We start from the raw sequence: 27,549 nt of genomic DNA, 5'->3' as shown, positions 1-27,549 counted from the left end.
GTTTGCCCAGTCTTCGCGCCACTAGCAAGGTCGATCCACATAGGTCGCGAAGCTTCGGGCGAAAAGCGGTTCAGAAACAATTGTCACCGACATCAGCAAGGGTGGTTATGGGAGCAGCGATTGAAGTGCGACTATGTTTCGAGGGAATAAACACTGGGAAAGAAAAACGCGTTTTTTTAATTAAAGCGAGACGCAGTTAGATTCATTCAACGAAAATAAAATTCCTAATCCATTTTGTATACGCATGGCGAGAAATGAAGATACAACTGTATTTTACTTGATAATTATCAATAAGTACCTTTTTGCAGCGCCCACCGTGAGAGCGCCCATCGATGGCAGCAGGCGGTGACGCCGCTATCAGTTGCAACACAATGCAGCTCTTGGAGTGCGTGGAAAGGCGCGCTCGTAAAGTTCACCTGTTACAATACGCCCCCCTCACATGTGTGTTGTTTTGCATGTCGACGTTTGTCTGAATTAGGTGACGCGGGTAGTTTTATTGTTTCTTAACCTGTGCAGTCAAAAGTAGTAGTTGCGACCGTCAGATACTTGTTCACTTTAGTTGTTTTCGTGCTGACAGCGCTGGCCGACGGGTTTAGCGTCCGACGAAAGGACGAGCACTCTACGCAATGTACGCCCAAAGCGTTCGTCGGCCTCCAAAGAAAGTATGTTCTGTGCAGCGATGCGATTTCGACACCCAGCTGACCTTTTCCTGCATCGCTTTCCACGCTGAAAGCTCGGAACGCCCATCAAGTCGAATGGCGGGGCATTTTAATATACAGCTCTGCCTCCGAAAACAATTTCGCGCCAATGAAAACAAAATGACGTCACTTCTCGTTTTAACGAATATGACGTCAAATTATTTTTTTCCGCCGCAAGTGTTCTCTCCCCACACAGACGGCGCTAAGCCCCATGAACCGCCGATAAGCCGCCATGTTTTGAACGTATGGGCTTCTATGAAAGCTTCGCTACCGGGTGTATTTACCTTGCCACTAGTGTGAAGCTGCCCCTAATATTTTATATAATCTTCCGCAGGCCTAAAGGTACCGTACCAAGACTTCAGACGCTTGTGGTAAAAGGCAATGTTTTCTAATACCTCGTTTCGGCCGCACTTTTCTTCGGAATCTAGTAAAACTTTCGTCGCTTTTCTTCGAAAGGGCATTTTCTTTTACGAAGAAGAAGGCTGAATAAAATTACGCAAGAAAGAATTGACGCAAAATTAATTTTAGAACGGTGCAAATGAAAATACGCAAGTCCACGATTCATCGGAAGCCAGAATGCCAAATGTATAGACAAACTAGTGCATTATCCCATCATTACGGCCATGACTAATCGGCCGTACTTGTGTCGCCCGCACGCACTTAGCACCAGAGTTTGCCTTAGTATTTTTAGTATGACTCTAATTGTCTGACAAGCCTGGCTCTCCAGCAGGTGGCTACTTTATGAGCTGTGATAATGGCCAGGTGCTCAATTGCATCTGACAGCGCAGTGGCGTATTAGGGCTATTTTCTATTTCTACTTTACCTACACGGACTACACGAGTGCCGATAGCGGGGAAAGCCGCCTTTTTTTCGGCGCAGAAAAAGTGTAGCTGCGACCACCTAAACGAAGCCAAATTTTGTGGCAGCAATGTAGCATGAAAACTACACTTTCTACAACGCGGTTTCGGGTAGTGTAGGTCGAAGGCGATGGACAAACAAGCGAGCTCGGGTGGCGAGCGTTGTAATACGCGCGCTGAAATTTTTTCTGTGACTGTTGGTTCTGTCTATATATATATATATATATATATATATATATATATATACGTCGACACGTGGACAATTTCTTGGCCGCGACGACGATGGTCAGAAGACGGTTCTAACGGCTCGATGAGATAGTTCACCGGAGATGTTTGTTGAAGTACACGATATGGACCCTGGTACTTGGAGACCAGCTTCGTTGAAAGGTCAGCTGTAGTGGACGGGACACGCAGCCAGACTAGCGAGCCAGGAGCATAGCACGTAGTCGTAGCGGTGGCGACGTGGTGTTGCTTCTGGCGCCACTGGTGTTATGTGAATGAACGCGCAAGTTGGCGGCATTCTTCAGCGTATGTAGATGCTTGAGATAGAGTCGTGGACTCGGAGGCGTCAGGTCGGTATAAAAGAATAGTGTCCATGGTGCAAGAAGGTTCGCGTCCGTGAAGGAGAAAGAAAGGGGAGAATCCAGTTGTACTTTGAATGGCGGTGTTATAAGCGTACGTAACAAAAGGTAGCACTCGGTCCCAATTGGAGTGATCTGACGAGACGTACATAGCAAGCATGTCGCCCAGGGTTCGGTTAAAACGTTCTGTTATCCCGTTCGTCTGTGGGTGATAGGCATTGGTGGTGCGGTGAACGACGCGGCATTCACGAAGCAATGCTGCGATGACGTCGCAGAGGAACACACGACCACGGTCACTCAGCAACTCTCGCGGAGCTCCATGACGAAGGACGAGATTGTGAAGAATGAAAGTGGCAACGTCTTTTGCTGTGGACGACGGAAGAGGTGAAGTTTCGGCATAGCGTGTGAGGTGATCGACGGCAACGATTATCCAATGGTTACCGTCTGGTGTAATGGGAAGGGGACCGTAGATGTCGATGCCAACGCGGTCAAATGGTCGGGCCGGGCATGGCAGAGGTAATGAGGGGCCGGCGGCGTGTTGAGGGGGAGTCTTGCGTCACTGGCACGTGGAACATGACCGAACATACTGTCGAACATAACGGCACATGCCACGCCAGTAGTACCGAAGCCTAATACGTGAATACGTCTTCAGGAAACCTGCGTGGCCACATTGTGGGTCGTCGTGGAAAGTGGAGCAGATTTCGGAGCGCAGGTCGCGGGGAATGACAAGGAGTCTCTTACGGCCGCTGGGGGCGTAATTCCGGCGGTACAGCACGTCTTCCCGAGTGGTGAAGTGCTCAGCCTGCCGACGCAACGTCCGAGAAGTGGGAGCAGAAGTCCGGCCAGACTGAAAGTCTAGAATGGAAGCCACCCACGGGTCCTTGCGCTGCTCAGATGGCATGTCAGAGATGGCAAGAGCGGTGGTATCGCAGGTACTATTTGTGAAGCAGACAGAGTCGGGAGGCAGGGGTGAACGGGAGAGGGCGTCTGCATCCGAATGTTTCCGACCAGAGCGATACACGACGCGGATGTCGTATTCCTGGAGGCGCAATGCCCATCGAGCGAGGCGACCACTTCGATCTTTCAGTGACGACAACCAGCACAGGGCGTGGTGGTCGGTCACTACGTCAAATGGGCGCCCGTACACGTAAGGACGAAATTTCTCTATAACCCAAATTATGGCAAGACATTCTTTTTTCAGTCACCGAATAGTTGCCTTCGGCTTCGTTGAGTGTTCGGCCTCGGGAACTACGGCTGCTAGTTTTCCTCTCGTGCGGGGCTAGGTCGGCGAAGCATCGGGGAGATGGATCGGCGACGGGGAGATGACCGGCGTGAGTCATACCGGCGGCGTGTAGAAAACGGGTCGGCGACAGGAGAAGGAACTCGTGGTGAATGCTGAGCACCTTGATAGGTTGGCGAAGCCACACCATGTTGAGAGCGGAAGCGGCGATGGTGACAGCGGCGTGCTATATGGCCCGCAAGACCACATGCGAAGCATATGGGCCGGTTATCAATGGTGCGCCACGGATTCACAATAGATAGTCCGGGGAGCGAAGAAGGATGGGGCACCGTGCGTGAGGGTGGCGGCTACGTGTAGAAGGACCCGGTGGCCCGGTAGGCGACAGAAAGAGATGGGGCCTGTGGTCTGTCAAGAACTGCAGCGTAAGTTAATGGCGTAGTGACAGGCAACGCCGGAGGGGCAGCTGGTAGTACCTGGGCGACTTGCGTCTCAATGACGTGACGAAGAGGTGGGTCTAAAGACGACGGCGCTGGCTCAGGTGTGTGGGCGACAAGGGAAAGTTGACGTGCAACTTCCTCGCGGATGAACTGCTTTATGTGTGGTAGCAAAACGGTGTGATCGGCAGTGGCGTCGCTGACAAGGGTGGAAATGTCTGCTGTATCTTGAGCAGCACGGCGCGTCGACGCACGCTGCTTTCGCAGCTCGTCGTATGTCTGGCAGAGTTGTATCACATCGGCTACCGTCTGGGGGTTCCTAGCGACAAGCATCTGAAATGCGTCGTCGTCGACTCCTTTCATGATTTGCTTTATTTTTTCCCCTTCGGTGAGAGATGGGTCGACGCGTCTGCACAGGGAGAGAACATCTTCGATGTAGCTTGTAAGCGTCTCCTCCCTGCGTTGGACTCGACTGCGCAAGCGCTGTTTGCGCGAAGCCGGCGCACGGCGGGACGACCGAAGACCTTCGCAACGGCTGCCGTGAAGGTCGACCAGTTCGTTATTTCGGTTTCATGGTTTTGAACCAGAGGCCAGCTACATTAGTGATGTAAAAGTGAACGTTCGTGAGCTTGGCGCAGTCATCCCATTTGTTACAAGAGCTCACCCGTTCGTACTCGACGATCCAATCCTCGACGTCCTGGTCGTAGGTGACGTTACATATAGGTGGGTCGCGTTGTCGGGGCACGCCAGCACAGTGGATTGTCGTTGGCACGGGAGCACCTTGCGATGGGCCAGGATCAGTCATGGTGAAAGCTGATGTGATGGCAGCGTCCGGCTGCGAAGATCCAGGACGAACAGTACCCAGCACCTCCACCACTTAATATGGGGGTGTTGGTCTTCAAGCAGGCCTGGACGTGGCGTTCCAGAAGGCTATTCGAAAGGCAGGTCTGGTAACTGGCGAGCGCGAGCTAGAGCGTCAACAACTACCACACTCATCGTCGTCTTCTTTTCCCCGACATCGAAGCGCGGTCATTCGCCTTCAGTACAATATATATATATATATATATATATATATATATATATATATGGTGACGACGGTGATGGTTTGCTGCGAAGATAGCAGGCGAAGTGCTGGTGCGACTGTGTGTCACAAAAGTTGACTGTATGTTCCAGGAAGATAAAATTACTACCTTACTCACGGATGGTGCGTAAACGAGATGGCTGTTTCCGACTCCGGGCTGTGCTATATTAATAGCGAAGCTGTCTTCGTGCGCTGCAAATTTACGACGTATTTAGCTGCAGTTTGTCTGAAAGCAAACTAGTACATCTATTTTTACTGTCTAGGCAAGGACATATACAGGGCAAAATGTGAAGTCATGCGCTTTTCGTCTGCTAATGCAAAATACGGCGAGCACTCTGCTCTGATTGGCCGCAATTTACTCAGCCAATTGCAGCATAAAACATATAGCATCTGCCCTGCACTGCATGAACCTGCCCATGAAGTGTACGCAAAAAATAACCCTGCTATTACCACCGTTTGGTTATGCAGTGGCAGTCCTTCATCGGCTACTGCCCCCAGACCAATGGCCTGCTGGAGAAGCTGAACGCCTTCGAACACCTGCGCCTCTTCGCTCGCCTTCGGGGCATCCCCGAAGCCCAGGTAGAAGCAGCGGTGCAGGCAGCAATTACGCTCGTCGACCTGGAGAAGCATGCGCTAAAGTGGTGCGGGACGTACAGGTGCGTTTACATGAAGTTGTTTAGCGCACGCACATGCTCCCGCTGAAACAGAATGACGATAGAAAGTGTTTGCACAGAGCAGTTCACAGGCATTCGCAAGAACGCTTACAAGAGTGCGCATAACATTAATGCCGAAGCGCGACGGACTAAAATAATTGCTAAATGAGTGTAATCTACGTGTATTTCGTGCCTCAAATTTATGTGCCGCTTTCTTTATTGCGATAGCAATAATATGGACACTCCAGGCGCATTTGTGCCGTCGTCGTGGCCATGACGTTCCGTACAAAGTCCATGGCGATAACATCGTCCCCGCGCGCCGCATGTTGTATGTGCGAGTGAAAGCGAGCGAGGGTGAGCCGACGGAACCGGCTCAATCTCGCGCGCGCAAGGGAGGAAAGCGAGGAGGACGCACGCTGTCCTCCGTCGAACACAAGGTACCGGGGAGAGGGGGGAGAGGGGGAGGGAGGGTGGGCGGCGTTCTACTCCAGCGGCTGCTGCGTATTGCGCATTCTCACGCGGCCGCGTGGACCCTTTCTTGAAAGCGATCCAAGCTTGAGCGATCTGCGATGGGGACGAGTGCGCCCAGCGCTGACACAGCTTCGCGTGCGGTGTGTTTTCGCCGCTTCGCGTTGAAGCGAGAGGCAGCACTAAGGTCAAGTCGCTGGCTGTAGCATTTTGACAGCGAGTTTCCGTGGTGATCGAGTGAAATGTGGTCATGTTTGCTTGCGTGCGCGTCACACTTTGCTTGTTAATTTAGTAATTGAGTTAACGTTTACGGAGTTTATACGGCCGATCAAAATACTATCCTTACTTTGTATCGCTGTACACTATAATTTGCAAGCGCAATCGATGTTCCACCTTTTGGGCGAAACTGCGACTGTTTTAAAAAAAACTCAACTTTTTCAGCTACTTGCTCAGTTATGTGTTTTTTCAGGCCTTCTCCACTCTTCTTTCTCGTTAGTGGAAGCGCACGCATCGCTGCGTGAGTGGCCTCCAACCTTGATGAATTATAGCTGTCATACGAATTGGGTAATATGACTATACACTAGAAACCTGACAGACCTCGCGAAAGATGCACTACGTGATAACGTACGTACTGGCTGCAGACTACACAAGCATTTATACAAGATTCAGAACCCCGGATGAAGTCCTTCTCCCGCTTGGCTCTTCACCGCTGCCTCTCTCAATGTCTCTGCTGTCGCCCCTCATCGGTGCACTCTAAAAATGGTCGTTTACGGTGTCGTCCAGGCTGTTACCTATCATGGCAGCTTTAATGTATTCAGCTATTGAATCAACTGTTACTGAGTGGTCATGTCTTGAAAACCAAATCTCTGAATAACCCTTCCTTTTTTAAGATTTAGATCATGAAAAGCCGCGATTTCGCCCGAAAGTCCAAGCATCCATCGCGATAGCAAATTGGTACACAGCTATACGAAGTAAGGATAGTAGTCTTATTGGCCGTATAAACTCGTAAACATTCACTCACTAACTAAATTAACAAGCATAGTGTCACGCGTGCACAAGCAAACATGAACCCATCTCACTCGATGACCGCGCACACTCGCCAAAACGCTGGAGGGAGAAAGCGCGGCGGCAGCAGATAGTGAATTGACCTTCGTGCTATCCCTCGCTTCAACGCGAACTAAGTGGCGAGAACACAGCGCACACGAAGCTATCGGCACTCGGCGCACTCTATCCCCATCGCATATCGCTTTAAAGTTATGACCCGCGCGGATGCCCCGCCTTCCCCCCCCCCCCCCCCCCGGTGCCTTGAGCGCGTCGAAAAAAGACGGCGCGCTTCCTCCCCGTTTGCCTTCCCTTGTGCGCGCGCGATTGAGCCACCATCGTCGGCTATTCCTCGCACGCTTTCACTCGCACATAGAGCTTACGGCGCACGGCGACGCTGTTATGGACCTTGCACTTTTACGAAACATCATGGCGACGCCCACAATGACAACAAAATAGCGCCTGAAGAGTCTATATGATTCATATCACAATAACAAATCGAGGCTGTGGGTGTTACACGAAAATCGGTGTGATACTAGTAAACATCGTACTTTTATACCCTGCAATATTATTTGTAATACAATGGTATTGTTGCGTTGTGCGAAACATTTGCACTCTGTGGAGGGTATTCAAACTTATGAGCCCTCTTGCATATTCCTGAGTGCCAGTTTCCTTCGTTAAATAATGCAGATAACATTCTATTCTATGCGATGGAAATGCATCCACACAGTAGCCATCGCCAGATTTGCGTGATGCGTCCATGCAGCAGTGGAAGAATCAGTCAGATTATTTATAATATACGAGCAAAAGCTCTTTTTCATGTAATTAGTGCGGTACTTAATGTCTAGCCCTAGGTTAAATCAGTGAAAGTAAGTCTGTAGTGCAATAAGATCTAACGCCATTTCGCGAATGGGTGTGCACTCACATGCATAACCTTGTATACTTGACTAGACCGAGATGTCTCTACAAATATAAATTTAAAATACCTAGCCCTGTAATTCCATTTCACTACAGTTTGTTTCAAAATGGTGTCACGAGAAGGTGAGCCAGAACCAGGATCTTGCAAGAGTATTTGAAACCTTTCAAATATGATCATCACTTCGAAGGTATTGTATTGTTCTTGGCAGTATTTTACCGCAATATAATTCACTTGGATTATATACTTCAGAATACGATGCACGCCATCAGCAAGTGACGCACATTCTCACCTTCGCTATGCCTTACTTGCCTGTCTTTCCAACAGTGGCGGCAACAAGCGAAAGTTGTCGATCGCTCTGGCCATCCTGGGAAGTCCCAGGGTGGTGTTCCTCGACGAGCCATTCGCTGGCATAGACGTCGTGTCCAGGACCAAGATCTGCGGCAGACTTGCAACGTTGCGCACGGAGGGAAACAAAGCCGTCGTGTTCACTTCTCACGGGTACGGTGCTGTCGTTAACGCAAACTTGTTTCATTCAACATGGTTCAGCGTTCGTAGGTCAAAAATAGAATAGCAAACATTTTTGCAACAGTTGAGAAGCTTAGTGGTGTACAGGTCAATTCTGTTGTGCAGGTTTAGCTGAAGAGCGCAGAAGAGGGATCCAAAAATTAGATTACATACACCACCGGGTGCCGTCTAGCTCTTCATTCTTATTCGTATTGACCCTTTTTGCGGCGATTCTGAGGGCGCTTCCATGTTTTATCACGTGGTGACGCGTCCATTGCTTGCCTCAACTGCCTCCGTTGCCTCCTTGTTTACGATGGAAGTGTATGACGCCAGCGGGTGGTAGAAAACCTCCGTTTTCGGAGATATCGTAGGCGGTGACCAGGTGGACGACACGAAGCTTTGATCACAGCAGCTTGAGAGGACATGCAAAAGCGCTTTCTGAGCCGATTAACCTATGTCCAAACGGCGCAAGCAGCGTATATAGTGCTTGTTCTAAAAACGGGGCTAATTATGTAATCCAAGCTATCCAAACGTTCCGATCATGAATTGAATCAGGATTAGTGTGTTTTGCTCTGTGTACTTTATTTTGCAAATATTTTGAAGCAGCGGCTTGCCAGTTTCTGACTCAGTGAAGTTCCTCAGTGCGGCCACTATCTGATTATTTTCTGCCTAATCGCTCCCGGGTGTGCTCAGTTCCGATAGATTTGTTCTTGCTGCGCACAAGGCTTGAAACGTAGCTGTTCTGCACATTGCCATACCTTGTAGCAAAGATATATTACAGCTAGTAACTCGCTTACTCTTGTGGACCGTCACGAAACATTCAGCTTCGACCATTCGTGCGCTATCGATGTAGTACCGTCACTTATTGTGCGTATATAGTGCGCATATATTCCAGTGTGCACCCATTCACTTATTCTTGATACGTCGGTGATAGAGTGGGCGTAAGTTTTCCTGTCATTTGGGATAGAGGTGTATAAATAACGTGCGTGAAACTTACTATGACAGGAAGCGGCGCTACTCCCTTTGTCATTGTTTAACCAGTGGTACTCACTCTTGCCGACGTTCTGTTCCTGACGCCCTTCCTTTGAAGGTTAGCGATACAATGCAGGCGGATGAGCAAATTTCTGTATCCTCGAGGAAAGCCGTACATCTGGAAGTGCCGGTAACACGTTCGGACAGTTGCAGCAGCGGTCCGCAAACTTGGTCGCACAGATTCATTGCATTCCTTAACATGCCAGTCACTATTTTTGCAGTCAACTACTGCACACGTCTTCAATCCACAAGATTCAATCTAGCATGATTAGAGAACAGTGCGTTAGCGAAGACTCAGTTGCATTTCAGACAGCTGATCGCACATAAGTAAGGTAGAAACGGTAATGGTTTCGTATTTGTGCGCGGTCACTCAGCAGACGTATGGCGCGCCGCCGTAAGCGCCATCTAGTTTCTGTTAAACAAACTTGCGAGATGCCACCTCGCAAGTGCTATTATTCTGGAAATGTTTTCTTTGATAAAAACAATCGCGAAATTGTGCTGCCACCGAAAAATTCATCGGCCCTTCCACTCCGTGAAAATGGTTAATCGGCGAAGCTGAAACGTGCGGCCCCGGTGTTTATCACTGGATTAATCCCAACGGTTCAATAAAGTATTTCTCAATGATGAGGTTACACACACGTTCGGCTACGGTGGAGAGAAGGACGTCACTGACGGTATGCCCGCAGTCCACCGTTATCGCTTGCGTTCGATGACTCGAGTTTGCTCGGCGGCGCGGTTAGCAGCAGTCGCCCGCCATTGCCGCTTGCGATTCTTCGAAATTAAATTGATTCAAAATTAAATCTGTCCGTCACGTAAGACAATGAATGGCTCATACCCCTTAAGCAAAGGCTCATACCCCCGTAAACGCGGCTTCCCCATTAGGACGACAGAAGAGAAGTGACAATGTAAGCTGGAATGATTAGCGGCAACGGAGCCAGCTGTGGCAGACGACGACGAACGCGGCAGCAGTGACACAAGCGCGTGCCGAGCACGAGCGCAACCAGAGGGGCGCCAACGAGCCAGCTGCGGAAGAAGACGACGACGCTCGAGCCGATGCTGATGATCATAGTTTTTTTTATTGCGATAGCAATTATATGGACACTCAAAAGCAGATTTCTGCCGTCGCCGTCGCCGTGAGGTTCCGTATGACGTCAATGGAGATGAAATCGTCGCCGCGCGCCGAACGCTGTATGTGCGAGTGAAAGGGCGCGAGGGGCGCGCGCTTTCACGGGGAGTGAACGCACGGCGGAGAACAAACGCGCGTTCTGCGCCGTGCTGCCTTAAGGGCTGCAGAAGTAGGCGTCTCTTTCCTCCTTTACAATCACCATATATGTAGAGCAAACGCGCCTTCTTCCGACGCGCGAGAGGCCGTTGAGGAGAGGGGGGGGAGGGGGAGGGAAGGGAGGCGACGTTTAGCTGCGGCACCAAGTGCCTCTTTATATCAGAAGCTCCGGCAACAGTCACCAACGCCGCACGCATTTTGAGCGAACGCGGGCAAAACGCCGACGGCGTCGACAACAGTTCTGCGTGTTGCCGGTGCTGCTGCATGTCCAAGTTTATACAGCTGATAAAGCTAATATCATTACTCCGTATAGCTCTCTACGCAATTGATGCTTCGCCTTTCAAGTGAAACTGCGACAACTTTTTGTGGACAGGCGACGCTCACGCGCTTTTTCGTTTCGCCTGGCCATACAAAGCTTCCATTTAAAACCTTGCTTTAAGTTATATGACGGTTCAACACTTTATTCCGGGGTTGTGGCGAAAATAAACAAGGACGAGAAAGACCTGGGAGGACAGTGGTTACAGTAAAGCAGAGGTAACAAAACTGCAAAGTGGCACATTATTGTGAACACCAAACAGTGCAAGCTGAACAGCTTAGTAAATTAAAAGATGAATGTGAGAATGTCACAGTGTCAGTGCCCTAACTATGCCATACTTAAATGTGTACGCGTTGAGCATAATTAGCCCATATAAATTATATATATATATATATATATATATATATATATATATATATATGGTTTTGCGTCCTCTAACTGAGTCCAGTGAGTTATGAGGGACGCTGTAGGCTCCGCATTCATTTCGACCATCTGGTGCTCTTTAACTTGCGCCTAAATGTAATTATACAGGAGCCTATCCGCATTTCACCCCTCTCGGAACGCCACCAGGAATGGAACACCTGCAGGTGCTACGCGGCGATTCTTGGGACAGAAATGGCTAGGCGCGGTGCAAGCGCTATCTCTATATAGTGAGCGAACTAACCAATGAAAAGGGTCCATCGTCATTGTTCCAATTCAATGAACTATTTATAGAGTTTTAATGGCAATATAAAAGTATAACGACCTGTTGGAGGTTATTGGAGACAATGGCTACAATATCTACGCACAATTCTATCCCACGATGTTTCAGACATGGTCCTCAGATTCGTCGCCTTATATGGTAATTTCCAGTGGATCTTGCATTTTTAAGCCAGCCCTTGCTGCAGAGCCAGCCGGAGTAAAGGGAACTTGTAGTATGGCCGAGTTTGTGGCAGGTTTAAATATCCAGGAGTGTGGGGAACATATTACGAAGTGCTGGTGGGGACTATGCTGATATTTAGTGTCGTACTTTACGTTCTTGAGATGTAAATTATTGTCCGAAACGGAACATTAAACATCGTTGGGCTTTAAAACACTGTAAAACATTACTTGCAGGAATACTCGTATTGACTGTTTGAACATTGACAGTTTCGAATTAGGTTAGCTGGGTCGATTCAAATGTACCATTTTTCTGTCCATAACATACCATGATGACAGACGTGAAACGACTCAATACGCACAAGCCAGCGCTGCAAGTCACTAAAATTCCCTAACTGTTTAGGAATTACAGCGCCCACTTCGCTATTGCGAACGGAACCTGTCAGGACTCTAGGTATGACTACCTATACAAGGTATCCAGTTACCCAGTGCTACTTTCGAAATATCCGTCGACAAATTTACAACAGACTGCAATGAGCTTACGCGGATCACTTTAATTGAAAACTTCCGTTAAGAAACTACAACTACAGTTCCACTCTGTTCCTGTGTTCGGTGCAGCCAAAAAACTTAATCTCTGGAGCTTCATTTGTGTGTTTTCGGTACAAGAAATGTTTGATTATATTCGATAATTGTATGAATAAAACGATCAGCTTTCTTCAAATTCTAGCAATGAAATCCATTTAGGACAAGCCCAGTGTCAGACTGGACAGAGCATGGAAACTAGCATTGTTCGGGTCGTTAATCGTGACGACAAATGTTCTACTCCTGGATGTCAAATATTGCGTTCGAAATTGGCCAATATACGAGTATACGTTCACTTGGTTACATACGCATACCAGTATGCGTATGCAACCAAGGACGCATAGGAGTATGCGTCCAACTCGGGCAATGCTTGCGGAAACCGTAGCACCGATGTGAGGCTCCATTTAATGAAACGGGTCTCACGTCAGTGAACGACACCCTCCTATGAAAGGCCAATTAAAGTGGGCTCTCAATAATAATAATTATTATTATTATTACTAATAATAATGTCTTTTTAGAGCGCAGCGTTTTGGTGCCCGTTCCTGCGGCGAGCGTCGGCGTCACTGAGTGAACGAGCACTGCGAAAGATGAGAGCGAACGCGACGGGCAGCTGGGGATGGAAAAAGCGGCGAGAGCTGGGAGGCGCGTGGAGCAAAGCGGAGAGGAGGGTGCAGCGGAATCATGAGACGGAAAACTGAGGAGGGTATGGCGAAAGCTTGAGAAGAAAAGAGTAGTGCGGTGACGGTACCCACGAGATGGCGCCAGAGTAGCGCGCTTCGTCTGGGAAGTCTGTCGGAGGCAGTCGTTGTCAACCGCGCCTACGCCTCGCCGACACTCTAGCCCCGCGCGCTGGCTCTCGCAATCTCCAGATTAGCGAGGCAGTCGCGCCACACTTAGTTCTGTTTGCAACGGGCCGCCTGAGACAGTGTGCCCGTGCCAACCAATATATCGCTAAATGAAAATACGTATGGAGCGGCCAGCTCTCAAATTTCGCATCAGGGAGTATCGTAGACGGTGGTGAGTTTTTTTTTTTTTTTTAAGTGAATCTTTATATGCTCACAAGGGTCGGCGGTGGTGGTGGTGGTGTCAAGCTGAAAGGTGGGCCGATCCTGGTGATTGTGCAGAAAGGGTCCAAGCTCAATGGCACATACCCCTGTGGCCTCGGGGACCTGTAACTTGCCCTTGAACTACCCTTGTGACACGTGGGACCCAAAGAGCCAAAATCACCAGCCCTTCCCCTGTCGAAGAAATGGGGTTAAGCGAAGCTTGTCGTCCAATTCTAGCGTGCCGATTCAAGTGTGAAGGCTTCCTAAGCCCAGTCAAAACGTCAGAAAAGAGCTGCGTACCCCGAGTTGCGGGAGCGCGATGTTGAGGCCAAACGTCAGCGAAGAGTCGCCGACCCTGAGCTAAGGGAAAACGAAGCGGAATGCGTGCGACACTGTCGTCCTGCCATAAACTTCGCTTACCCCCATTTTCTCGACAGGGGAAGGACTCTGAATTCGCAATGTTCATTATTCGATCATTTCGTATTGTATTTCACTCACAATTACCTTCGACCTTTCTTGTTTAGCGTCGACACTTGGTTGACCGTGTATAGTTTCAGCGTCGACACTCGGGAACGCGTTTCTTGCCTCGGTTTTCTTGTTGCTCTTTCACGCTACCGTGAGGCATAGGCCAACTAGCCCCGAGTGTTTCCGGCTTCTTCGCAAAGCACGCTCAAGGCTCGCGCGAGGCCGTTGCGCGGCCAGTGCATCTCCACTTTCCCTGTTTCTGCGAGCGAGCTCTCCTCCACCTCGAATTGTAGAGTTACACTGTGACTTCTTTAGGTCCCTGAATATATCCATATGAAGTACCTCTACCGCGCTCAGGCACTTCACGCCATCTGTCGGAGGGCGTGGAAGTTAAGTTAGATGGAGCTTGGTGGCGGCACGGTAGAGAGTAAGAGCGGCACAGGCGTTTCAATTCCATCCCATCTCTATTGTATATTACAGCGAAGCAGTTAAGGGCTCATTCTTCGATGGCCGCGTCCGGATGTAGAAATTGTCGCAGTTTCACTTGAAAGGTGAAGCATCAATTGCGATAGCAAATTTGTAGAGAGCTATACGGAGTAATGATGGTAGCTTTATCAGCTGTATGAATTTGGACATGCAGCAGCACCGGCAACACGCAGAACTGTTGTCGACGCCGTCGGCGTTTTTCTCGCGTTCACACAAAAACCGTGCGGCGTTGGTGACTGTTGCCGGAGCCTCTGATATAAATAGGCACTTGGTGCCACAGCTACACGTCGCCTCCCTTCCCTCCCCCTACCCCCCCCCCCCCCCAGGCCTTTCGCGTGGCGGAAGAAGGCGCGTTTGCTCTACATATATGGTGATTGTAAAGGAGGAAAGAGACGCCTACTTCTGCAGCCCTTAAGGGAGCACGGGGCAAAACGCGCGTTTGTTCTCTGCCTTGGGTTCACTCCCCGTGAAAGCGCGCGTTCCTCGCGCCCTTTCACTCGCACATACAGCGTTCGGCGGCGTGCGATTTGACTCGTGAAGTCACCCGGAATCCGTGGACACCAGTTTAGTGACCCGGGAGCCGTTATTTACACCGCCACGTCAGAAGAAGCCCTCCACTACGTGGCAGCCGCGCCAAGCCTACCGATAGGTAGGAGACGCTGGCAGCTGCGCCGGTAGTGCCGGCAACGCAGACGCTGACGATGGCCGAGGCGTCTGCGCTCGACACAAAGAACGCCGACGGGCGTTCCTCTGCTACGACGGAAGAGGACATGGACCTTACCGGACCTTCGACGAACAAGACCGACGGCATCAAGCCAACGACAACTCAATGTGAAACTATTGAAAGAACGACCACCGAGGACGACTGGCACACCGTCCTCACTTTGCGGCAAAGAAAACAACAAGCGAGAGAGAAGAAACAGGGACTAAGAAGACCCGAAGAACGAAAACCAGAGGAAAACCCACTGCGAACTCAAAGGAAAAGGAAGGGGATCAAATACCCGCCGTTTCCGAAAGACGACTTCAAGATAGTGATTCGACCCCACCAGGGCTTACCACTACGAACAATCACCACCCCGGAGAAGGCTGCGGCAGTCTCATCCGCCTGCCAACACACCGTAACAGGTGAGCACTTTCTGTTACGGATAAAGCCGGGATCGAACATAGTTATCATATCAACCTCGGAACAAGAAGTGGCAGAGCGAATTCGTCGCATAACCACGCTCACACTAAATGGTCGCAATCGTGCCGTAAACGTGTACGCGACGACTGGCGAAGAAGCCCTCAGGGAAGTGGTGCACGGGATACCAGCCAGCACACCTACTGAAACGCTCATGGCCAACTTGCGGGTGAGAACGCAAGGGGTGGAAATAATACATGCACGCATGATGGGGGAAACGAAGAGTGCAGCGATCACCTTCTGTGGCCCGACTCTCCCACGCTTTGTGTATTACTGCGGAGGAGAACTAGCCTGCTACCCGTATAGAGCAACGGTGCAGGTGTGCAAGATCTGCTACAGCAAGGGGCACCGTACAGATGTGTGCCCCCAACCGGACACTCGCGTCTGCCGCATATGTGGTACGAGGGACCCGTTTGACAGACATATGTGCGCGCCAAAGTGTGCCTCGTGCGGGAGGAACACGTCACAGGTGACCGCAGCTGTACACAGCGACAGCCGAGAACATCCGCCAGGCAACCAAGAAAGCGCTCGCCCAGCCCAAAGGGTAGGGCGATCCGATGGTTTACATCTGAGGAAGAGGAATCGGAACTTTGCAACCAAGTGAAGTCGCGATCGCCAAGCCGACACAGGACTCCGTCACCCAACGATCGAAGTAGATTCCGAGCACGCTCCAAGACACCGCCTCCACCCCGACGCGGATCAAACTCAACGTCCAGGCCTTCACCGACAAACAACAGCCTGAAACATCAAGCAGGAGGATCGCAGCTGCCCACTCGACCCACCACGGAACCGGCGGGACAGAAGTCGACGCCACCTACGAACACGCAGGTAAGCTGGGCAAGGGTCGCGGCTCCCAAGACCACCCCAATAATACAAAGTGAGGAATATCAGAGAATAATCGCAGAAAATAAGCAACTTAAATCCAGTCTTGCTGAACTACAGGCCGAACTCGCAGCACTCAAACAACATCTAGCAACTACGACCCAAAGCCAGAACACACAAAACCAAGCAACACAAATGCACACGGACACGACACAATACGCTACCACCGCGGCGCAACACGGGGAGGGACAGCTACGCAACATAGAAACCCAGCTCAAACTTCTCTTTGTGGAGATAGGAAATCTCAAGCAATATGTCGACGACTCCATCAAAGGGGTCAAAAAAACACGGAAACGGGGAAACACAAGCCCCGGAGGCCGCGATCCCAAGGTCTTGTTAACGACTGACACCGGGACAAATTTTGAGAGCTCCTATGATGGCTAAACAAAACACACGCAGTCAAGAGAATCTCGAGTTGTGGCAGTGGAACTGCCGTTCCCTGCACAACAAAGAAGCTGCACTGACACAATTCGTGGAAGCAGCGGCAATTGCGCCAGATCTTATATGCTTGCAAGAAGCCGGCAAACCGAAACGCTCAATAAGAGGATACACACTCCACAAAAACACCGATCACACGGGGACGGCAATATTGGTTAGGAAGGATCTCGAGGTGAGCGTCGAAACTATACCGGGCATTGAAATACCAGCATCAAATAGCCACGGTATGGCCGGTAAAGCGAGGTCGCCCGAAGAACATCGTAGCAAATGTATACAGCTCGCCACGAGATCACAAGGCGGACTTCACACCAATTATCTTACACATCATGAACACCGCGAAACGAGGCGATAGAGTAGTATTGCTAGGGGATTTCAACGCCTGGCACACGGAGTGGGGTTATAGAAGGGACATGGCCAAAGGTACCAGCCTACTGAAGGCAACTCAGACTCACGATCTGATCCTCGTCACGGAGCCTGACTCACCTACCAGACTGGGAAATGTCGTGTCAAGAGATACGGCCCCTGACCTCACTTTCGTAAGCGATGAACGAGGAGTCACTTGGACTAACCTAGACGAGACATTGGGGAGTGACCATTACATTCTCAGTGTCTCCATTCAAACGGCAAAAATAAGACATCCGATCGGCACGGCCCGTCTGACAGATTGGAAGAAATTTAGGGAATGCCAAACTGAGGCCCCGAACTTCAACACGATACGAGATTTGACGGGGTATTTACGGGACGCGGCGGAAAAAGCCTCCAGACAATTTCAAACCACACAGAAAAACCCAGTGGTCGACAACCATTTAAGCCATCTTTGGGAAGCAAGAAGAAGCCTGACCAAAAGATGGAAGAAACAGCGACACAACCGAAAGCTTAGAGAGCGCGTAGCACAACTCACGGAGGCAGCCAATGCGTACTCGCAAGAGCTGTGCACTACGAACTGGAGGAATTTCTGTGACTCTCTCCGCGGCACTCTAAGCACGAAGAAAACGTGGGCAATCCTTCGCAGTATGCTCACCCCTGCAACCACGCGGAGAGAAACGACGCTCGCCCTCAGGCGCATAGCTAACAACTACGCAGGCTCAGACGAGGAGCTACTGAGCGAGCTCCAAAACACGTACGTGGGAGAAAGGGTGACCCCAACCACCACACCAAGTTATACGGGAGCGGCTAATCCCACCCTTGACGAACCGATATCGTCTGCAGAAGTATACGCTGCAGCGCTGTCCTTTAAGAGGAACACGGCGCCCGGACCGGATCGTATCACAAACGCCATAATCAGAAACCTGGGCACCGAAGCTTTAGAGAAACTAACGCAGCTCTTCAACGACACGGTTTGGAAGATAGGAGGGTCCATACCACCTGAATGGAAAGAAGCTGAAATCATTTTAATACCTAAGCCGGGGAAACCAAAATCGCTACAGAACCTCCGACCAATCTCGTTAACCTCTTGCCTTGGCAAACTTTTCAAAAAGGTCATCCAAACACGGCTCGGGAGATACTTAGAGGGCAACGAACTCCTACCGAATTCGATGTACGGTTTCCGACATGGGGTTTCCACGCAGGACGTCTTCCTCCTACTTCGGGACGAGGTTCTCAACCCACCACCCAGAAGCATGAACAGAATCCTGTTTGCCTTGGACCTGCAGAATGCCTTTGACAACATATCACATGACGCGATACTCACCGGCCTACAAGAAGTAGGCTGTGGGGAGAGGATCTACAGTTACGTGCACAGTTTTCTCAAAGACAGAACGGCGACCATAGGGCTGGGCCACCTACGATCCGACACGATTAACATGGCCAACAAGGGCACTCCACAAGGCTCTATACTCTCCCCACTACTTTTCAACATAGGGATGAGGAAATTGGCTCTAGCGTTGGAGGAAGACCCGGAACTTGGAGTAGCTATCTACGCGGACGACGTCACCCTTTGGGCAACTAAGGGGTCCTACGGGCACAGACAAGACACTCTACAAAGAGCGATCAACACAATTGACGAACACGCGAGAAGGGCAGGCATGAGATGTGCACCAGAAAAATCTGAAATTATTCAAATAAGACCTAAAAACACCCAGCAGACACGCTCCCCCATCCTCAATCTGGAGATCAACGGAAGCCAGGTCAAACAAGTGCAGGAGCTCCGGGTGCTAGGCATGCAAATTCAGGAGACGGGCAGCGTATCGTCAACGCTAAACAAACTCAAACACACATCCAGGAGCGTATCGAGACTCATAAGAAGAATAGCCCGCAGTAAGGACGGCATGAGGGAGGACGACACCAGGAGACTGGTAGAAGCCTTCGTAATCAGCCGCATTACGTAAGCTCTGCCATACCAGCTTTCACGCAGATGTGAATCAGAGCAGGCCAACGTACTCATACGGACTGCCTACAAAGCTGCACTGGGCCTCCCTGACTGCACTGGCACAGAGCGTCTGGAGAGTCTGGGTATTTACAATACGTACGATGAACACGCCGCGGCAATCTTGATCGCGCAGAGAGAGAGACTCAACTCGACAACCCAAGGTAGAGCTTTACTACAGAGACTTCACTACCCCTTGGCACCCCAATTCTGCGGGGAGGAGACGCACCAAATACCCAGACAAGACAGGGAACGCATACACGTGCACCCAATACCCAAGAACATGCACCCCATGTTTAACGCCGGCCGCAGACGAGCGAGAGCGGTGGCACTCGAACGGTTACGCAACGACCCAAACACTCACTACACAGACGCAACTCCCTACCCCTCGAGGCTGAGAGCATTTGCTGCGGTCGTCACTAGAGGCAACGAAGCAATCACGTCGGCTACGATCCGTACCAAGAGCACGGCCGTGGCCGAAGCGGCGGCCATAGCACTAGCCATACGAGCGGCAGAGGGCAAGAGGCAATCTGTACACGTTCTCACGGATTCTCAAGAAGCTTGCCGACTGTTTCTCAGGGGCGTCCTCCCTCGGAGCGTCCTAGGCATTCTAGGAAACAACCTTCGAGAAGATCACATCATCACATGGTGCCCCGCTCACGAAGGTGTACAGGGAAACGAACGGGCGGACCGCCTGGCTCGAGGACTAATTTTCCGAGCCGCGGACACATCGACCCGGGAGGAATACCTCACACCTACGCTGCCGCGAGATATCCTCGACAGCCAAAGACGCGCAAGGCAGACAATGGCGCCACCCCACCCTAAACTCACACGCTGGCAATCCCAGGACTGGAGACGCCTACAAACGAATACATATCCCAATATACACACACTCAGCAAAATACACCCGTCCCAATACGATGACTGCTGTCCTTGGTGCAGCGATACACCAACCCTCATACATATCACTTGGCATTGCAAACAAAGACCAGCAGAGGGAAACTCACCCCTCGTTACACGCAACGAACTTGAAAGGTCGTGGGAGGCGCGACTCGCCCGGCAGGACCTGGGAAGCCAGCAGGCAACCTTGGACCAAGCCGAACGAGCCGCTAGAGCCAGTGGGGCCCTGGAGTAGGGGCTTCACCCGCAAGAACCTCAGTGTGCTATTTTAATAAAATGTTTATTCCTCCTCCTCCTCGGCGGCGCGCGGCGCCGATTTCATCTCCATTGACGTCATACGGAACCTCACGGCGACGGCAACGACGACGGCGACGACGACGGCAGAAATCTGCTTTGGAGTGTCCTTATAATTGCTATCGCAATAAAAAACTCTCATTGGCCGTATGCTGTTGTGCGAGTAAAAGAGCGCGATGGCGAGGGACGCGCGCTTTCACGGGGAGCGAACGCACGGCGGAGAACAAACGCGACTTCCCAGAGGAAGGGGAACGGTGGGCGAGGAGAGCATCGAGGCACCCTAGACTGTGCATGTGCGTGCACGCTTTCCCACTGCGGTGCATGCGCGGAGCATTGGGAGAGGCGGGCTCTCTCCCCTAACAGTGTCGATAACTGCGTTTAGCCGTTTGTCACGTAGCCAGCGTTTTGAGAGCGGTTGTGTGCGGTCACACAAACAACCCGCACAACTGTTGTCGACGGCGGCGGCGTTTTGCCCGCGTTCGCACCGAACGCGCGCGGCGTTGGTTACGTGTTTATGAAGAACGTGCCAACCTCTGCCGTACTCCCTATGGCGGTGTACACCCGCAGCCCTGCCGACCAAAAGGCCATGGTCCCTGTGGTCACTAAATAAATGAAAACCACCGGATCATATACATTTCTCATTCTTTCATAGCTCAAACAATCAATTCCACCATAGCATCTTAATAGTAACGATTGGAAATACATATTTCCCACCATAGCACAGCTTCGCTGGTCTTCCATCTCCACCCCAGTGGAAGGGCTGACGGTTTTTCTTTATATATTTACAGCTAGTTACACTGACCTTTGATTATATTCTTAGTTGCTGAGTATTGCTACGTGTTCTCTCGACACGGTGGGTGGGATATCATTCGATACCGTTTTTATGTCCATTAGACATCTACAAGTCTCCTAGCAGAGCCTTTTTTTTTTCTTTTAATGGTTACAAGAAAGATAGCCAGATCCCAGATACGCCAACACTGTTTAAACTCAGCTAAGATTTGTCCTTAAAAAATGTGAGTTTGAAGGTTCGACTAATTAGCACTGGTTAATCTTCCGATGTTGCCTTTCTCGTTTCCGCACTCTTATCACTACCCTTCAGCATGGAAGAGTGCGAGACGGCGTGTGACCGAATGTGCATCATGGTGGCCGGCCAGATGACCTGCCTTGGCACTCTCCCGCACCTGCGGGATAAATTCGGCACCGGCTACACGATGCAGCTGGTGATGGCGCATACTAAGCCACCGGCAGGTGAAGTAGAGTCGGCGGATATCCCCATGGAGGGGAAGGCCAGCAAGACGCTCGACGAGAAGGTGGCCAATCTCTTCCCGGGAGTGCGGGTGCTCGGAAAGCACGATGTAGGTTTTTCATCTGTTTCGATACCAATTATTTATTTCACTAGCAATGAGCCGCATTAGAGGCATGTCTATTATCAAATAAATTATGCGGTTTTACATTCAAATCCACCATCTGATTATGAGGCACGCCGTAGTGGGTGACTCCGGAATAATTTCGACCACCTGGGGGTTTCTTTAACGTGCACCTAAATCTATGTACACGGGTGTTTTCACATTTCCTCCCCATCGAAATGTGGCCATCGTGGCCTGGAATATATATATATATATATGGAAAGAGATATAGAGAGAGGCGTGGATCAGAGAACAAACGGGGATAACCGATATTCTCGCTTACATTAAATGGAGAAAATGTGTTGGGCAGGCCATGTAATGCGTAGGATGGATAACTACGGGGACCATTAGAGTTACAGAATGGATACCAAGAGAAGGGAAGCGCAGTCGAGGACGGCAGAAAACTAGGGGCGGGGGATGAAGTTAGGAAATTTGGAGGCGCAGGCTGGTATCAGCTAGCGCAAGGCAGGGGTAATTGGTGATTGCAAGGAAAGGCCTTCCTACATATATACAGGGTGTTTCAGCGAACACTTTCAAAATTTATTTAAGGTTGCCTGTGGCAGATAGGCCAATTCTAGTGAATGAGGTGGTCTACTCGAAGAGGCGGACATCATTTGCACAAAAAAATTAAATGCACAATCGACTAATTAGCAAAAATTTACTAATTAAGTTTTTAACTAATTACCTGATAGCCCATATAGCAATTTACAAATTGTAGCCGTGGAGTTCGCAAGGCGGATCCACTTGAAATGAATTCTCAGTTTGACACCAGTTTCGAGATATTAATTCCCGAACTTTGCGGAAAAACGCATTGGCGTTTCAGTTAGGTTCTTAACAAAACGTCGCTTTATGCATTGAAGCACAAAATTAACTGCAACGCCAATGCATTTCTCCGCAACGTTCGGGAATTAATATCTCGAAACTGGTGTCATGCCGAGAATTCGTTGCAAGTGAATCCGCCTTGCGAACTCCACGGCTACAATTTGTAAATTGTTAATTACAATGTTGTAAATGTTAAAGGTAATTAGTTAAAAACTTAATTAGTGGATTTCTGTTAATTATTCGATTGTGCATTTCAATTTTTTGTGCAGGTAATGTCCGCCTCTTCGAGTAGACCAGCTCATGAACTGGAATTGTGCTATCTGCCACAGGCAACCTTTAATAATTTTTGAAAGTGATCGCTGAAACACCCTGTATATAGGGACCTCGGTAATATGCCGGGTGATGTAGGGAAAGTGCTCAATGTGAAATCATTCTCTCTGTGACAACTATGGAACAGAGCTCCTTCACACAATGGAGTGTTGCTTCTGGAAATCTCCGCACCGACTATTTTAACCCCACTCCCAGGAGTAAGAGCTTTGTACAGTCGATAACTATCATCACGCCACAGTGGAGTCGCACAGGTATTAAAAAACAATTCTAAGGTTTTACAAGCTAAAACCGCAATATGATTACGAGGCGTGTCGTAATTGGGGACTCCGCAAGCATTGGGACCACCTGTGGTTCTTTGACGCACCCCAAATGAGCGGGCGTTCTTGCATTTCGCGAGCATCAAAGTACCACCGCCTCGGCTGGGGATTGAACCCGCGCCCTCGATCTAAGCAGCGCAAGGCCATAGCCACTAAGCCACCACGGTGGGTGCATTGGTAGGGACAACTTTGACGAAAAGCTGCACTAAAGCTTTGGTTGGAGCTAGTTCGTTCATTGTTTAAGTATAGACAAGCAAGCACGAAAAATAGACATAAGAAGGGGCACGTAAAACCCCAATTCTGCACCCGTCTTGCTTACGTGTGCCTTCCTCAGCCATCTTTTTTTTTTCGCTCTGCCCTGTCTATGCGACAAATCTGTTTCTTGGGCCAACTTGTGGTCGAGTAACCACGCAACTCGTAGATTACGATAGTTATGGCGTGGTCTGTGATCGTGAGTCCAATCAATGACACATTGTACTCTCGCTATAGGTTTTCTAGCACGTCGATCTGAATCGCAGAGCAGCATTTGTGACTTGCTTATAATCTGACAAAGATATGCCCATCTCTCCAACCGACGAAAGCTGTGGCGAGGCTCCCGCCATGGCAAGCGCGTCTCGTGGGAGAGCGATGAAAGAGTGATTTGGTGAAAGCTGTCACCGGCAAAGCGTAAAATACAGGCATTGCATGCACTGTAGTAATGTTTCCTTTTCCTCGTTTCTTTTTACGGCACTGTTATCTTGAAAATGGTCTGTACTTCGCTAATATTGTTGCTGTCTATTTGAATTTTTCAAGAAATTGAAATGACGTACGTCATGTGTAGGAGGTAGAAAACGATTACGCTGAAGTAATTGCATGCTCACTCTACCTTCGACCGCAGAACGTTCACACCTACCACGTCAAAGAGAAGCTTCCTTGGAGCATCGTGTTCGAGAAGGTGGAAGAGCTCGAGGAGTCGCACACTTTCCGTCACGTCATGGTCCAAGACACCAACTTGGAACAGATATTCATTGCGTTCGCTGAAAAGCAGGGTGCACCGGGCCCAGCTTGAGTCATTTTGGGATTTCGGGACTTCAACAATATCTGTGAAAACAGACTCTACGAATATTATATCTACGCTGGCGCCTCCTTAGTGTGCATTATGTAACATCCGTGTTTCTTTATTTCGTGTGACTTTTGATTATTTAGTACCAGATCTCTAAGGACATTTACCTTTATTGCAAAGTAGTTCCTCTCTTAAGATCAAGAATGCATGCCGCATGCTGACTGCACGTTAGTTCATTTATGTATTTAGCACTTTTGCGCTGTTGTGTTCTCATGAAGAAATGTTTGCGTTACCTCGCACACTTTCTACAAATATACAAAATGTTCAATAGAATAAAGGATAACGCTTTACAAAGTCATATCTGGCGTACAAGCTTAATGTCACGTGTCCTTTACGTAACGCACTTTGAATAGTCGTTATGGGGAACGTTCTGTCCAATAGTGCTACCTCACACCCTATAGCATGATGAAAGCCTAAAAACGTCCCACGAAGAAATTTCGATCTGTCGTAGTTACAGACCCTCCTTAAGTATGTTATTCGCTTTCCACGGTACCGAATTCATTTGTTTTAGTATGTTGTAATATTTAGCGCCTTCAAAATTACATGTTTAATTACTGCTGGCACCAGGCCACCGTGGCTTATTCCTCAATGAAATGGCGGATTTCATAGCCAGAACATCTCCAAGTGGGCCTGCGATTCCTATTTTACCTAATGCGGCTTACGTACGTGACTCCATCGAGATACAGAAAATGTCGCTTACAGAATTATTTAAACAAATTATCACTAAGCATTCAACATATCCCTTTCTGCTGAAATAAACAGTGGCGTTCTTCCCGGCAATTGCAAGTTTCCTAAACCAAATTACGCCGTCATATCCCACAAATGAGTTTTTACTTGCATAGAGCTGGTCTTCATACTTGTAATGAAACTAAACCGATATACCGCTTCTTTTTGCCCTACCACCAATAGTAAAATCGGAGACAGAGGTAACTCTGGGCTCTACATTGCAAAGTTACATTGGGATTAAATATTTCTTTAATACTATCGTTTGGAACCTCAACACAAGGCAGGCTTGTGGTACTGTGTTTCGTTTTTTTTTTTCTGATGAGGTAACACGATTACCGTGCTCATTTGTTGTAGTTTTACTCTTCTCTATTCACGCTTCATTTCAATGAAATTTACTCTCCGAGTTCTTTATTGATCGGGCCTTCATTCTCGACTTCAATACTACCTGCTTTACAATTTTGTTTCAGATTGCTTCAGAGCGGGCTAGCTCCCTCACAAATCGAAAAGGACATAGCTAGTTAGTTGGCTAGTTAGTTAAATGAGTTTAGTGGCCCAAAAGGAACTAAAGTTATAAAAGGCCAGAGTGAAAAATAATGAAACATTTTTTGTCTCTCCTTTTGTTTTATTTTTATTTTATCCTATGGAAAGAAACATTTCTCTTAAGCAACCTTCAGCCACCCGATTCTTGTTCTATCCCCCTAAGTGGGTACGCGCCATAAATGAAAAGCATCATCATCATTATCATCATCATCATCATTGTTATTCATGACGTATTTAAAAAATACAAACTATATACGTCCTCCTAGCAATCTTTCTGAGAAACTCCGGCTTCGCAGCTGTTCTTAGAACCCAAAGGAACACACACATTCCACAGCTGAATTGTGCGCAGTTTTAATGGATAACTTTATTAAATATTTGTAAAAAGCATTAAGAAATCCAATATCCCAGCGCGCGCCTACTTTACTCATACAAACAACCTAATCAAGCTTAAAAAAGGCCTACAAAGTATTCCTGTTAATTTAAATAATTCTGCGCATCCGGTTCACAGATGCGGAAGTGATGACACTATGACTCTACATTAGCTATTGATCCACGCGATGGGGCCTATGGGGTTTCGTAGAAACATAGGCACTATGAGGATGCCTTGCTGCAGTACAAGACCGTAAATTTTGACCACTTTGCGTTTGTTATCTTGCACCGAAAGATTGCTAGAAGGATTCTTCTTTCGTCTTTCATTCCGATCCTATTACCAGAACCCACCCGCCAAGTCAGCGAATGTAACTGAAGACCTTGTGTTCAGCTACAGAATGGCATGGCCTCTGAGAAATCGCGGTGGTTTACGCCAGACGTTTCACAGCCAAATATTCGTAAAAACCATTCACTTCGTACACCGTACACTCAGTACAGTCCAACAGTGAAAAAAAAACTGTCATCCGCCCTAGAGCAGCACAATTACTACGAAAGAAACCCATTGGCTATTTTCGAGAAACAGTTTCGCAGTGGACCAAAAGTTTTTTATCGTAGGGGGTTCATACTCTCTACCTTCTAAGCTAACAAAAAGCCTTGCAGAGTGTAGGCCGAGGTCGAATTCATCGGCCATTCGAGGACGGGGCGCGGAATACGGCAGACCAGTTCTGTGCAAATACGCAAGGTGGCCGAAGTTTCATCCAAGAGGAAATTTATATTCACTCGAGACTTCCGTGCATTTGAGTTTAAAGATGTACATTCAGAGTGAAAACCTTTCAGCCTCTCCGCGGCACTCTACGAACTGGAAGAAAATAAGTCCAATATCATCATCGCTCATTAGTAAACATACATTTGACTAGTGGGCACACTGACAAAGACACACGCAGGCGAACTTTTTTTTCAATAACAAGTGAAACATAGTGCCTACGTTAAACTTACCAGACGTTAAAAAATTTGCATCTGAGCATTACAATGTAAAAAAAAGTGTGAAAGATATTGTTTTTTTAGACCTGTCACATGTGAATGTGCGAAACTCGTATTCTTCGAAAAATGGCAAGAGAAAAAAAAACAGCCCGTAGAGAGGCTGCTCAATCTGTTCGTCAAAGTAATCAGCAATCTAGAAAGAAGCGCCACCAAGCCACTTCACAAGAACTGCATAGCGGGGCGCAGGTGCCACAACCACCTCTGTCTGTGCCTGCATCGAGGACAGTTAGCCACACCTACAGTTAATTCAAGGTCCATGAGGACACAGGGCGAATATTTGTCTCCACCGGCTGA

At 49.0% G+C, this 27,549-nt stretch overlaps 1 protein-coding gene across 1 annotated transcript in view; it reads left to right on the top strand.

The window, feature by feature from the left end:
- LOC119440268 (phospholipid-transporting ATPase ABCA3) overlaps positions 1-24,525 on the top strand; it is a 144,291-nt gene extending 119,766 nt beyond the window's left edge. Inside the window, exons 7-10 of the mRNA XM_049662841.1 lie at positions 5,360-5,547; positions 8,297-8,470; positions 21,702-21,957; positions 24,355-24,525. Coding sequence (XP_049518798.1) covers positions 5,360-5,547; positions 8,297-8,470; positions 21,702-21,957; positions 24,355-24,525 — 789 coding nt within the window. The remainder of the gene's footprint in view (positions 1-5,359; positions 5,548-8,296; positions 8,471-21,701; positions 21,958-24,354) is intronic.
- The last annotated feature ends 3,024 nt before the right edge of the window (positions 24,526-27,549 follow it).

The sequence above is a fragment of the Dermacentor silvarum genome, chromosome 2 (assembly GCF_013339745.2).
Source record: "Dermacentor silvarum isolate Dsil-2018 chromosome 2, BIME_Dsil_1.4, whole genome shotgun sequence".
NCBI classification, from domain to species: Eukaryota; Metazoa; Arthropoda; class Arachnida; order Ixodida; family Ixodidae; genus Dermacentor; species Dermacentor silvarum.
Note: the sequence above shows the minus strand (reverse complement) of the source record. Positions and strands in the feature narration are given on the sequence as shown.